This window comes from Leiobunum rupestre, chromosome 5 (genome assembly GCF_980474605.1).
Source record: "Leiobunum rupestre chromosome 5, qqLeiRupe1.1.hap1, whole genome shotgun sequence".
Classification (NCBI taxonomy): Eukaryota; Metazoa; Arthropoda; class Arachnida; order Opiliones; family Sclerosomatidae; genus Leiobunum; species Leiobunum rupestre.
Genome location: NC_143388.1, coordinates 71,311,493 through 71,326,403, shown reverse-complemented (window position 1 = coordinate 71,326,403; position 14,911 = coordinate 71,311,493). Strand labels below are relative to the sequence as shown.

At 34.9% G+C, this 14,911-nt stretch overlaps 1 protein-coding gene across 1 annotated transcript; it reads left to right on the top strand.

The window, feature by feature from the left end:
* Positions 1-2,949: 2,949 nt before the first annotated feature.
* On the top strand, positions 2,950-4,650 carry LOC149945803 (zinc finger BED domain-containing protein 4-like). The gene is made up of 4 exons (XM_090176709.1): positions 2,950-3,587; positions 3,702-3,946; positions 4,226-4,327; positions 4,415-4,650. Exons 1-4 carry the CDS (start codon positions 2,950-2,952, stop codon positions 4,648-4,650), a joined length of 1,221 nt encoding a protein of 406 aa, XP_090032835.1.
* The last annotated feature ends 10,261 nt before the right edge of the window (positions 4,651-14,911 follow it).

Sequence of the window (14,911 nt, the reverse complement as noted above, 5' to 3'; positions counted from 1 at the left end):
GGTACAATCTACGTAAAGACATGGACACTCTTGGGTCCTTGATTTTCCTGTAAAATCGACCGAATATTTTTCTCTCAGTGTAGCAGAGAGATAACCTAAACAAAGGTCTAAGGAAGTTCGGCCGCTCCAAAATCCTGGATGAACTTTCGGAACCCAAGTCCATTCGCAGCGGGTCCGTCAAACCCGCGCTATACCCAAAAGTTAGTTCTGATGAAACTGAATCTACAGACAATCATCCCGAGCCGTTTCATGAGCCCCCTCGAACGAGTCAACTCGCAGCTGACTGCCGATTCTCCGATGATCCCGAGAATAAGCATCCGACAACATGAGATCTGACCCCTCGTGTAGCCAGATGTTTTAGACCGAAACCCGAAGAACCTACGCCGCTTGTAAGAAGTTCGTCTTCGTCATCCGGACCTCCGTACCGTAATCCGGCTCGTTAGTTACCATAATCCGGGCATCCGTGCCGTATAAGCGAGACGAACGGACAGTTTGGAACGGTCATCGCGAAACAAGAAGTCCGCCGTCGAGCCCCTCCAAGGAAAGGCGTGTGCCTGTGTCTTGCGTAATCCGTAACCCCGTAACCCGGAAGCTCCCGTAACCCGGAATCCCGTAAATCGAAGAGCAGCCACGAAGAAAATCTAGTGATAAGTACCAAATTTCGTCCCCCCCCCTTCCGTAGAATATCCCGGGTCAAATCTGAAATAACTGTTTAAACGTAGAGAAAAACATTTCTAAGAAAGGTGCAACCCCTCGCTATTGTCCGAGGAAAGGTTAAAATAAGCCCCCTAGAGGTCGAGAGCTCATATCCGTTTCGTATCGTTATACTGCTATAGGAATGAATTTTGCTGTTCGTATTCTTCTCCACGCTGTAGTATTTTTTGTAAAGTTTTGGAGTTTTAGAATTAATTGTAGCCAGTCGTAATTGTAGTATTTTGTTTTAATTGTAGTTATCATAGTTTAGTGTATATATTGTTTATTTCGTTCCCCCTCCGCTGATTAAGTCAGAATGTCAGAACGTAAAGAGGTTGGGACTGATCCAATCGAGAATCGTAAGATAATCTTTTAATTTGTCAGAGCGTTTTCCTTGTTTTTGTTGTGCATGGTATTCCCCACTTAAAAGTAATAAACAGTAATAGATATGCCCTAACCGTCCTATTAATGAAAAGAATTCTCCCCTCAGTTCCCCCGCATTTTCTTCATTTTTTGTACTGTTAAATAAAGATTTTGTGATTAATTAAAGAAAAAGGGTTTCCATTCTGAATTCGAATCTCCCCCACTTTTTTTCTTTTCCTCTGTATGTAACCCCCTCTCTCGGGAACATGCCCTTAGATTGTAAAATTGTAAGTCTAAGGTTAAAGGGACTTTCAAGAGACCACTCTTGTCAATTTGAAATATGTCATTCAGACGCCGTTAGTTGTGTAGCCAAAGCTACGACTGAATGACGTATTTCAAATCGACTAGGCCTCTCTTGAGAGTCCCTTTAAGTAAGATTGAACATTAGGTGGATAATATATTTTGAACCTAAAATATTATAAATACATAATTATTGATATTGTTTGATATCGATTTACAAATTAAACAATATTTACTTATTAAATTTTACGAAAGTTTGTTTATCGTATAGGCGTTGACGCATTTTTACAATCAATTTTAAATACAACTTTTTGCAAATATTCCAGAAAAAATGGAGGCAACTGTGCTTTCTATAGTAGTAACTTCGAAGTTGACCTTCTCTATTAAAATTTCAAATGATGATGTAAATTAATCGTCACTTTCAAATTTAATGACCGGAGTGTCAGTGACAGGGTCCTATAAAATAAGTGTTAAAAACTATATTTCAACAAATCGAGTAAAAAATATTATCCTTACATTTTGTGTGTACCAATGATTTACGCACTCGTTAAATAACGTAGGTAACGTTTTGGCCTGTGCGAGTACTCAAAAATGCGAGTACTCGTCTCGAGTTCGAATCCGAGTACTCGGACTCGCGACGTCTTAATATATTACTCGTACGAGTACCCGAGTCCTTTGTTAAGGCTTAAAAATTACTCGAAGTGGACTCGAGTTAATAAATATAACAACGAGTCCTTTATTTTTGACGAGTCTTACGAGTCCAAGGATTTCAAGGTTTTTTATCTATTTTTTTAACGCGTAGTTGCATTCAACGGCTCACCACCAGGGGAAATCCCGTAATAACGCTATGGTAGTGGTTTTTATTTCATATGGTTCGTTTTCCTACGGACTTTGAATTCCCAACGGAGATCGCGTGACTCACCAAGCCGGCATGTTTTCCGATTTTAGTTTTAGTTTTGATTTCTGCACTCTGAAGTAGAGAGTAGTCTTTCCTTTGTGCTGGTGAAGCGGCTTTAGTAAGTTTAGTTTACTGTTTTACGTTTACAAATAAGTATAAGTTAATGTTGAGACTTTTAGTATTTATAACACGGCTTAAATTACTATGAGTAAAAGAAAGATGTTTCAAGAAGAAATATTGCCTCCTCGTGAATCTTTTGATGAAAACTCGAACGAAATTATTGAAGAAACTAATGATTATGAAGCCTTTGCAGGACTTTCAGGAAACGAGGATACCCCCGCGGATACCCCTAAGAAAACTAAGTCTATGATTTGGAACTATTTCGATTTAAAAACTGATGGATGTGGGCAGTGCAAAGTTTGTCACATAGTCATTAATGTGAAATGCGGAAATACTTCAAGCATGAGGAAGCATTTGCAATTTAAGCACTCTGGAGAATATTCAGCACTCAAGGATCTTGAAATTGAAATTAATCCTGATAAAAACTTAGACAAAAAAAATTGACGAATATACAAAACTAACATTATACTCAGAGAAGCATCCGAAAGCTGTAGCTATAACGCAAAGCATCGGGAAAATGATCCCCCTGGATTTTCAACCTTCCGTGGTAGAAGACCCAGGCTTTGTATAATGTCATGTTCACTTGTGAACCAAGGTATAAAATTCCATCTAGGACTACATTTTCCAGAACAATAATCCCGGAACTCTACTTTAAAATGATGGACAATATCAAGACTGACATAACCAGCTCAATTGAAGAGGGAGTCGAGTCTCTTTCGTTCACTAGTGATTTTTGGTCATCTAGAACCAATGATTTCTACCTTAGTCTTACGTGCCACTATACAACCAGTAGTTACAAGCCAAAAGTTATTACCTTGGCGTGTTTACCATTCAACCATGTTCATACTGCAGAAAATATTCAGTTTGCCATTTATGAATTTCTTCAAACAATTATATCAATTGATAATTTGAAACTCATTCCAATCTATGTGGTAACGGTCAACGCTGCGAATATGAGGAAGGCAATATTTCAATCAGACTTCACTCATAGATCTTGCTTTAGTCACACTTTACAACTGGCTGTTGAAGGAGGCATAGAAATGATTTGTACTGAAGGCACAAATATAAAAGATGTATTAGCTAAATGTCGGGCCATTGTGGGCCACTTCAAACACAGTGTTATTTCTCATGACCTTCTGGTAAAAGTACAAGTGGAAATTTTGGCCATTAAAGAATCCCAAACCAAATCTCTTATCCAGGATTGCAAGACAAGGTGAGCCTTTTTAAGTTTTTTTTATCTGTTATGAATTTATGACTTATCAGTAGTTCAGTACAACCATTGGGCATGGACCATAAAAAAAATTAATTTTAAATTTCCATTTACAAGGTGGAATTGCCAGTTTTTCATGTTGGATCGGATGCAGGAACTGAAAAAGCAAATAAATCAAGCTTTGTCTCAATCAAAATCCAATCAACGATTGACCTCCTTTGATTGGGCTTTAATTGAAGCCTTAATAGAAGTGTTACAGCCCTTCGAAGTTGCTACACGAGATTTGTCAGCGGAGCTCTATTCAACGATGACCTTAATTTATCCAGCCCTACATTACATTGAAAACGAACTTATCAAACAAAGTTCTGTGCCCCAGATGTTTGACGTCAACATGGCTAACACCTTTTTGACCACCTTAAGAACCAGATTTCCTGGGTATAAGAACGAGAAGATTTATCTAATATCCATGTTTTTGGATCCTCGAAATAAAGCTTTACTATTGAGATCTGAGGAACAGCGCATTGCAGTGATGGTACTAAAGTTGAAACCAAATTAATAAATATTTTCTATTATCAGTTATTAATAAGAACCAAGTTATTTATAATTAATTAATTATTCACATTAATTAATATTTTTATTAGGTGAACTGGAACCTAGTAATAAAACTAATGAAGCTGCAAATACCAATAAAATTCCGGAGGACCAAGAATCTAGCATCGCTAAGAAAACTAAAAACAGAGTGGGTATATGAAAGACGATTGAGAAAAAAGGCAGACTGGTGCGAAATCGAACCAACAATTTAAGTGATCAAGTGAACTTATACTTGGAAGAACCAACTGAAGAAGGAGACTGTAATATTTTTGAATTTTGGTTGAAAAAGGCTGACAAATATCCAGCCCTTGCCAAGCAAGCCAGGAAGTATTTATCTATACCAGCTTCATCAGCGTCCAGCGAAAGAATGTTTTCTGCATCCGGCAATGTAGTTACTACTAAAAGGGCTTCAATCCTCCCAGAACACGTGGAAATGTTAAACATTCTTCATGAAAATTTAAAACGTCAGGTTTAATTTTTTTTCAAAGATCTTAGAAGTTAGAAGTTTTTAGAACTTTAAATTTACGGTTGAGCTTTAAAAAAATACAACTTAATTTTTAAAACTAGAACTTTAAAAATTTTTCATCAAGTAGATGGGTAATGCTAATGTGGTTGTGAATCTTATAAATTGTGAATGTCATATTTGCTATTTTTTGCCAAAACCCCAAGTGATAAAAAGTAGAAAACTTAAAAGATTTAAGTTAACTTCAAGTTCCTATTTTTGTAATTGTTTTTTTTGGTTAAAATCACAAGTGATAAAAAAATAAACTTTTAAGATTTAAGTTTTTTGGAATATATAAATTTTTTAATAAAATGATTAACAACAAATAGAAGCAATTTTGTTTTCTAAGTTTTAAAGGCTTTGACAAATTTTGGAGACTTAAAATATTTTTAACTGTAACTGGGCTCGACCAGAAAATTAAGACTCGATCTGGACTCGACCAGAAAAGTAAGACTCGAAAAGACTCGACCAGAAAATTAAGACTCGAAAAGACTCGAACTAATTCTTAAGGACTCGAGGACTCGAACGAATACTCGGGAATTGGACTCGAGACTCGTGAGTACAATTCTAAAGGACTCGAGACTCGACTCGAAACCATAGAGGACTCGCACAGGCCTAGTAACATTATTAGGCAAGATTTTAGTTCATGCTCTAAAAGGAAATAGACCCATGATGAAAATTGGGGGGCCGAAAATTAAAATTTTTACCTGGCAACTCAGCATTTGGACGGAACACCCGTTTCCTTACTTCCGCCTGTATATTTCAATGGCGGTCACGTGGTTCAAAACGTCACAAACAGGATGTTCCGTCCAGAGGTCACACTTAAGCCTCGTCTGCGGCCCCTCTTTTGTTATGGGTCTATTGAAATATAAAAATAAAATAAAATAAAAATGATAATGAAAAACGTAGTTTTAATGAGATCCATCCGTTTCATACCCTCGAAATCCACTTCAGACAATATTTCCTTCTTAGTTTTCAATGCCTGTAAGATATTTACACAGGATTTTCGGCTCTTTATAATATTATAACAAAAACAGTTCTTCGGACTGAAAAAACAGTTTAGAGCTCGTTAGAGGTGCGGCCTTAAAGGGACTTATATTATTTTTAATTGTTGATTAATTTGTCAAATTAATTGAAATAGTATTAAAAAATACTCATGTGAACAACAGAATGACGTCATTCTGCTTTCAAATCACAGTCCACTGCTCCTCCAATTTTTAACACAAAATCTTTGGTCAAATTTTGCCCACAAAGGTATCCATATTTATATTTATTTTCCTCACTACTCATTTAACATTATAGTTTTAAAATTTATTATTATTAGTTTATTTTTTGTTGCAGATTACTGCAATAAATAACTAATAAACTAATAATAATAAATTTTAAAACTATAATGTTAAATGAGTAGTGAAGAAAATAAATATAAATATGGATACCTTTGTGGGCAAAATTTGACCAAAGATTTTGTGTTAAAAATTGGAGGAGCAGTGGACTGTGATTTGAAAGCAGAATGACGTCATTCTGTTGTTCACATGAGTATTTTTTAATACTATTTCAATTAATTTGACAAATTAATCAACAATTAAAAATAATATAAGTCCCTTTAAGGCCGCACCTCTAACGAGCTCTCAACTGTTTTTTCAGTTCGAAGAACTGTTTTTGTTCTAGTATATGCCCATTTATGATAAGTGGTGGTTTAGAAAATTTGGTTGAGTCACTCTTGTAATTTTTTAAAAATATTAAAAATTAAATGTTTGTATCAATAAAAGTTTGTCGATAATTGAGCCAGTTTTTCAAAAAACAAGGAAACAAAAATAAATTTTTGTAATATGAATCGGGTGCCAGTGTGTAGGTGCTGGTTTGCTCAGATTTCAAGAGTGTAATTTAATATTTTTAACAATATTTTTGGAAATACTACTGAAATTAAATACTATTATAAATAATTATAAGTGAAAAATAAAATTTTTTGTTACTAGATGGCGGTATAAAAATTGGATTAAATTTTTAAACTAAAATTTTAAATACTAGTAAATTTAAACACCATTATGAATAATCAATTTATATGAAGTGAAAATACAGCAATTCCGAAATTATTAGTTATATTAAGTGAAAAATACAACAATTCCAAAATTCTTTGTTATTTTTTTATACGAGATGGCGTTGGGAGCCTAAAATGAATGAAAATGACAAGAGAATGAATTCTAGGAATATAAGTAATATTATTCAAGGAATTTAAGTAATATAATTTATTTGATATAAAAAGAAGATAAAATGTTCAAACTGAAAGCAAAATTTAAATCAAAAAATTATTAACGGATGCGAGATTGGATCTTTCACCCGTTTGCTTTAACGTGCGCGTCCTTAACCATTACACCGGCCTCTCCGATATGTAACTTGTTTAAAAAGTAAAATACGGAGAACGCGGCTCCCGCTTTCTTCGTAATTTTCTGTTTTAAATACTTAATTTTTTGACGGTGTTAACTAATTAAATAGTAAAATGTGGATATCGAATCTAGAGCTCCGAAATGCAAGGAATACACATCTGGTCTAAGCATTAAAATCGGGCGAGTGGTTGATTTTATAATCACGCGCAAAAAATAATGGATGACTTTAAAGTTTCGATTCGCGGATCCGTCCCGATCGTGTACACGTTAAGTTGACGTGACGCGGATTCCCCCGTTTTGGGCTGCCTTAAAAAGCATCCTATACAATTCAGCAGGTTTTTAAGGCGGAGGGAAAGTAAGCTCTAAATATACTCCGCTGCCGCGGAGTATAATTTAGGATCTTTTTAGTTAGGGGTTTGAAGTCATTATAAATCAGTTTATCAGCAGATGGTCTGATATTTAGAAGAGAACGGAGTTCCTTCACCAACTAAAAAAAAACAAATACAAAGAATTTATATTAATCATTTACCAAAATTAAAATAATTCAGCTGTTTACCTTTTTTTTCTGTATCAAAAGTGAAAACCTTTCTGTCACTATATGCAATTTTTTGTCGCCATTGAGCAGTACGAAACATTCTTTCTTCTAAAATGGTAGCATTTGGGTAAGATTTCTCCAATTCTTTGGATAACGCCTTAAGATGAGCTTGAACGCTCTAATCATCCTCAGAAATGCATGCGAGTGCCTTAACACATAGAAATATATAAATAAATAAATAAATAAAATAAATAAATCAGGAAGTAATTTCGAAAAAAAGGTAATATTAATATTACCAAAGACGATCTTTTCTTACTTTTTGGTTCCGAATTCTGTGGTTCTACATCTTCTATTGGTTTCCTTTTACCTTTAAAAATATTTGTCATTTTAACCACTTTTTCATCGTCTGCTGGTAATTTCTGTCTGTCATGTCTTATTTTTGTTTGAAGCGCTGTAATCCACGTGTCCTACGAATTCCAAGGAATATATATATAAATTACGTGCCCTACAGAAAAATTGGAAAACCATAAAATACTTAAATATCCTCGTTGATTTGGCATGCGATCTTTCAGCAACTTGTGTTTTTGAATTAGCGCCACACCAACTCGGTCCAGTTCACCTCTTTCAAAATACGTGCCATATTGCTGCACATCTTCGTGGAGGATGCTTACAATCTTGGATTTGTATTTATTACCAAAGACGGCAGTATCTTTCGCATCAATCAGCCGCATTATAGACGGTGGAAATTCAGGTACTTCACCGTACTTGGTAAACTAGCGGCATTCTTCAACTATTTGAACTAGAACTTGAAACATCAGACATGGCAGATTCGGTTGTTTCTACAGTTTCCCTTTGATGAGAAGACGTACTAGGAACAAGCCTATGAAATATAACCAACATGAAAATTATTGAAAAAAGTAAATTACTTACAGATCAGTTTGTTTTGAGATTTCTTGTTCCATGGAGATTAATAATAGTTTGGTCATAGAAGGCAGACGTCCTTCATTTAAGTCGTGGTCCAACCAATCTGGAAAATCTTCATTGAATACTTGAATAGCCTTGATTTGTTTGTTGAAAAAAGTTTTTGTTTCCTTTACAAATGACTTGAAACTTAAGAGTGGTCATCTAAAATCAATGCAATTTATTACTTGTGAGCTATTTTGTGGTTCAGTAATATAACATCATTTTCATCCAATCTAAAACTTCTAAGTGCAAGGTAATCTAGTTGTTCACCAGGTTGTATTATCTCGAAATCACTTATTTCTCGAACAACATAAGCGTTGTAATGATTTATATATTTGGAGCTGTATAATAATCTACCGCACAAGCGCCAATTGTCATGAAATTTCACAATGAAATATATTTTTAAAAAGAGGGGAAGTTCTTCAGGCACTGCATTTACCGGAAATATATATTCCGCTTTATAGTGAACACCCACGTAATTAATTTCTGAAGCAATTAGTTGTACATCAGTTTAATTTGATGAATTGTCCTAGTGTTCTTCTTAAGAGTTCAGGAAGCTGACTAAATTTCACTTTTCTTGATTTTACTAGGTAACCATTTTCAAATCTTTTAACAGCACTTTGCTCCCAGCACTGTAGCATCTGGTGCCTTTTAGATAAAGTTGTACACACATTTCTATAGACGCTACTGTCTTAAAGTACTGGTGTTTGGCCTCAAACCTCATACACCATAAGCGAATAAGAGGGCCTTATTTTTTTAATTAGGATAGTGTATTATGTAATGCATTTTTGGTATAAAGCGTGAATTTGGAGTTTCTTTAAGTAAACACATAAAATCCTTGATCATTTCGTAAAGATAGGCTAGCCATCTGCAGTCTATTATCGGTGCTGTTATTTTTTCTCCAATCGAAATTAAGAGTAGTAATAATTTCCAAACTTCATCATCTATTGGTACACTTGAACCAAAAAGTAATGGGAAAAGGTAAAGCAAAGTTTTTTTTGAACAGCTGTACCAGTCAAAGTAGCTGAACCTGCCAGTCTTTCTTTCGTAATTGGTACACTCTTGTTTTTGATATGTAATTCACCGTAAGTAAAATTTTCAATCTTTCTATTAATTTCATCGAGAGTAATGAAATGCGAGTTAATCATGTGATTGAAAACTAATTTTAGAATTAGTGGAACAACTCCTTCGTAAAAGTCACGCATTAAATCAGGTGGTAGGCTTTCAGTAACATCAACATTTTCAAGTACTGAAAACGGAGATGGGCTTTTAACGCCATATATTGATGAGTTATCTGGGTTTTCTAACACTGCCTCTAAATGATAATTGTGTATTTCTGGGGTTCTAATTATTAATTCGTTTTCAACGAAAATTGAAGATATATTTTCTCTTTTAATCATACATTTCCGGCAAATTCTACCCGAATTGAAACATGTTCAAAAACCTTCTACACTGTGGCTAGAAAGATTATCAGCAGATATGGTGGCTAATGCTCCTTTAATTTTTTGATTTCTAATTTCCAAGCCATTTTTTTGTTCTTCAAGGTCATTTAAAAGTGGTTTTAAAACTTTAGAATAGCCGTATTGCTTTAAAACTGCATATTTAACCGCTAAAGCCAAATTAATACTACTAAGTTTACTTCCAAGGGTAGGGTTAAAATTTCTACAAATACCCCCCTAGAAAAATGTTTTATATATATATATATGGCTTCTAAGATAAACATATTTAGTGAAAGGGCTTAAACATGATTCATAACAACATTGAAAACCTCACATTGGCTTCATGCGCGTGACAAATACGTGTATGTTTTAGCCATTTTGAGACCGTGTGACGTTTTACCACTTCAGTGCAAATAGTACAAGAATAAACCATGTAAAATGTGACCACTCTCTCCGTTTTGTAATATATTTCTGATAGTAAAGTAATTTCCCAGTCACCTGACAGTTATAAAAAAGATAGTAATAAGTAATTTTGTCGTGCGTAAAACAGAAGGCCCCCAAAACTTCAAACACTGACGAATTGTGGGTTTCTAGTTCTTAATCATTAACCTTAAGCTCGAAACTCGTGTTGTTTAATTACATATCTTTTCAAATAACATCTAGAACTAATCTAAAGTTTTAAATAAAAAAATAGACAATCAAACAAATAATCTTAAGCTCTGATTGGGTGTTGGCGAAAGCTTTTAATTAAAAAGGGCTGGCAACCTACGTTGCATATTTTAATTTCGAGGTCCTTAAATTATTAGCTAATGATTCCCTCTGCGTAGCTTCGCGCCTACTTCGTATTCCCACTATACCCAACTTTAAACAAAATTTCTGCAATACAGGTTGCCGATCCCTTTAATAAATTTAACTTTGTTAATTATAGTCGACCTTACTATTAAATACGTTTTACTTTTAACAAAAAACAAATTCAATAAATTACCTTCGATTTAAACTGGGTCTCCTAAAGTTGAATCGAGTTGTTTCTTGGACCGTAACTTTTTCTTTAAATCCCTTGCGTGGCTTTGCCGAAATTGCCGTTTACCGTCTCTTCCATAGATATAGGCAACGTATATAAAGGTCTAGATAAAATATTTCAAAGGGAGTGAATACGGAGGTGACAGCAAGCAGAAACGCGTAATTTCTGCAGGCTATCCTTGTAAGGCGCTATCTATCGGTAAGAAAGCTCGTGCTATCGTATCGAGCTTCATTGTCTCCAGACCTGCTTAAAAATTATACTAAAAGTCACCAACAGATGGTGTCTAAAGACTACGGCCTGCGGAAAGGTCAAGCACTTAGTACTAAAATGCTAAGAGAGCTCGCGCTCTTGGTCACGTGCTTTCCTCGGTGTCTGCTAGGTGTCAATTCCGTATTTTATGTTAGGCTTAGACGCCCCGAAATTTATCTAGAGCTTTATATACATTTCTTATATCTATGGTGTCTTTGCGGAAGTTTCCGAACATTCTGATTTAACCTTTAGACCATGTAGAATATTTCGGGATTCGTGCCCAACGAACCAGTATTAAAAATACAATAATTTAGTAATAACAATCTTTGAATAAATTAATTTTATAGAGTGCAGGGGCCGTGCCTGCAGTTATATGACAAGGCCTAAAAACACAACTATCACCCATTGAATTGTGAATAATACTGCTAGAATTACAATTATGATTTCGGTTGCCATGGTTACGCGGGACCTGTTCTGATAAGACTGTACGAAATTCATCTTTATAATTGGGCGGTAGCGCCATCTATATTTTGTAAAGTTATATGACTAAAAATAAATAATTATTAGCTAACTCACCGTAACTTGAGTTAAAAAGGATCGTGTTGACAGAATAAAATTATTTTTAAACAACTTCAGAGGTTTGTTTGTTACGAGAAATCAAACATTTCAATTTCGCATCAGATTCGCGAAAAAATTCAATTGCAATATAGTTTCCACCACTAGAGACAGATGCCGCCACGGTAGAACGATAAAGTTGAATAAGTCTCCTTATTGAACGAAATTGGTCCCGCGCCAGCCAGATTAAGTTGTACCTCTATTTATTCCAAACTCAATGCTATCACCCATAGAAATAGAAATTAGAAATTATTTAAACAGCTTTAGGAAAGTCATAAAAATCTCAAGAATCTACTATATCTACCGTGTCACCCTTAAAGTCACACGTTAACTTTGCGCAATCATTGTAAGTCTGAAATACCACAAATCATCACAGTTTAACTAAATTTTAATTATTTCAGTGTGGTTTAAAATGTGCCTACATGAGATTCCAAAATCTTGGTTTCAGTGTCTTTTAAACTATCATCAGTATTATTCAAGTCAAATTGAGTGGTTTCCGGTAGTTCACTTTTTCCGTAAGTTTTCTGAAATAACCTCTGATAAATAGAGAAACTAAATAACAATTACTAAAATCAATAAATTGGCATACTCTAGAAGATGTGAATATGCTTTGCTCTGGAATAGATATTTTGGGAGCTCTTTCAAATTCTTGTTTTAATAAAGAAATTATTCATATTTCAGTTAGTTTTTTATTTCAGAATGTATAGGGTGATTTTTAATTGTGTAGGTACAGCATTTGCTTTTAAATGGTGCCTTCCATTTTGAAAGTACATTTCTTCCGGCAGAAAATGTTTACTACACACAAAGTCATATGAAGTAGTTGAAGATGGAGTCCAATTTTCGCGATTTACCGCTAAAACCCATTTTCCTAGTAATTCAGCATTTCTCAGAGGAAATCTTAGTGAAAAAAATATCTTATTCCAAAATTATTATAAAATATTTACTATAATATAACATACTTATGAAATGAGAATTTTATTTCTTTCCCAGATCTATCTTTACAATGTGAAAAAGCGCAGTTTTTATCCATTTTTGCGGATATTCTTTTAGACGCAAAAATTTAAACACGAAAAGATCACCGCTGCGCACGACGTGATGCGCAGTGGATCGCCTTTTTTTCCCTCTTCGAAATTCGCGTCGTAGCCATGGTGACAATGTTTAATGCGTTTGTCAGATGGCGCGTACATCGCGATTCCACCCTAAGGTCAGTCTTCTAGCTCGCCTGTTTCCTTTGGGATTGGCGTAAAGGGCAGTGCTTCTAGTCTAATTTCTATTTCTATGCTATCACCACGACTTAAGCTTGGTTTTCACCAGCGCGCGTCAAAAAGCGACACTCAGCTTTGAAACGTGCAAATGTTCTTACGCGCGACAAAAAATTTACATTATGACGCGCTCTTACGCGCGTTGGTGGAAACCAAGCTTTACGGTACGAACGCACGAGACCAGCGTCAATCTGCCAGAACGAAAATTATGAATGGTACATTTTTCGATAACGTTGGGAACGCGATGCAGAAAAGGAAGTTTCGTCTAAGCTACAGAAAAACGAACTGAGGAGATACTGCTAGGGTTCTTAGTTCACCAAAATGACGCGAGAGAGAATAATGAAATTAACGTTAATTATACAACTTTAAATGCGTTATCGTTTAAAATTAATTTTATTCTGGGAGCTCCATAATTGAGCGAAATATCAATGACGTAAGCTTACCCTAAAATGCCCGTTTTCGGAATCATGACCGGCGTAGGGTAGTATTCTATTTGAATTTTATAAAAATTGACGCGGGAGTGATTATTGAAATTAACGTCATTTGCAGGGGGGTGATTCCATGACAAAACGACCTAGTTTTTTTTAATTTTAACACCCGACCCCTTTCGATTTCGCCAAAATTTTGTATACAAGGTTTTTTGGGCCTAGGAAAACGATTTTGACAGTTTCATAACGATCGGTTCAGCCGTTTACGAGATACAGCATACGCGTTTTTTCAAAAGTTCACCTTGACCCCCTAAATGTTTTCTAGTATATCTTATGACATAATTATCGCAAAATCACATGTAATACCTCATTTTAAAGACAATGCGCACCCTAATATGAATATTTAATCAGAGTTGTCATTTGACGTAAATGTCATTAAAATCTGGGCCTTTAAATAATTTGACCTTTGACCTTGCCCAGACACCTCAGTCGTAGGTCAACGATTTTAGCATTTTTAAAATTCCCACTATCGAATACATAATAATCACTCAAAATCTCAAAGTAATATTTGTAGTTTTCGAGATATTAATTTTTGAAATTTACCCCACCACACACAAAATGAAATACCAAAACCATTTATTTTTATAGTTTACACACCAATTAATTTTTTATTTACACAAAACAGCTTAAACTTCTTTATACATGGAAAAGGCTTTGGTAATTTTATTTTTATCGTGTTCTTTGATTTGATAGCCTTTCGAATTTGGTAAACCTACAAGAATTTCAATTGCACATAGAACATTTTCACTTGACACCCAACTGCTATCGATCCTTCTGGGCCATGTGTATTTGTCCGAAATACCAGGGGGACGCAAAAAGTTTACAAAGAAGTCTCCAAACTCTTCTGATACTTCCTCAATTAATCCAACGTAAAGTTGGCCTTTGTAGACGCTGGCTACCAAATTTCCCACTTTAAAGTTTTCAGCCTCTTGATTTCGAGTATCTGACAATTCTAAAGTCCCACACTGTAAAAAAAATTGTTCTAATTTGAACAAATCGCCGTTCAGAAGGTTGTCCCTGTAACAGAACGCCATTTTGTTCTAATATGAACAAAAAATATTCGTTCGCTAAAGAACGATGGTTTATGGTTCAAAATTGAACTTAGATGTTCTATATTGAACAAACCTTCTTTGTTCGAATTAGAACGTTTTGTCGTTCGCCGTGGATCATTTTCTCGTTCGCCGCGGAACACTTTGTCGTTCGCGGTAGAACGCTTTATTGTTCGACTTGGAATGCTTTATCGTTATCAAATACAAAGAGTACATAGAGTTATTGCTT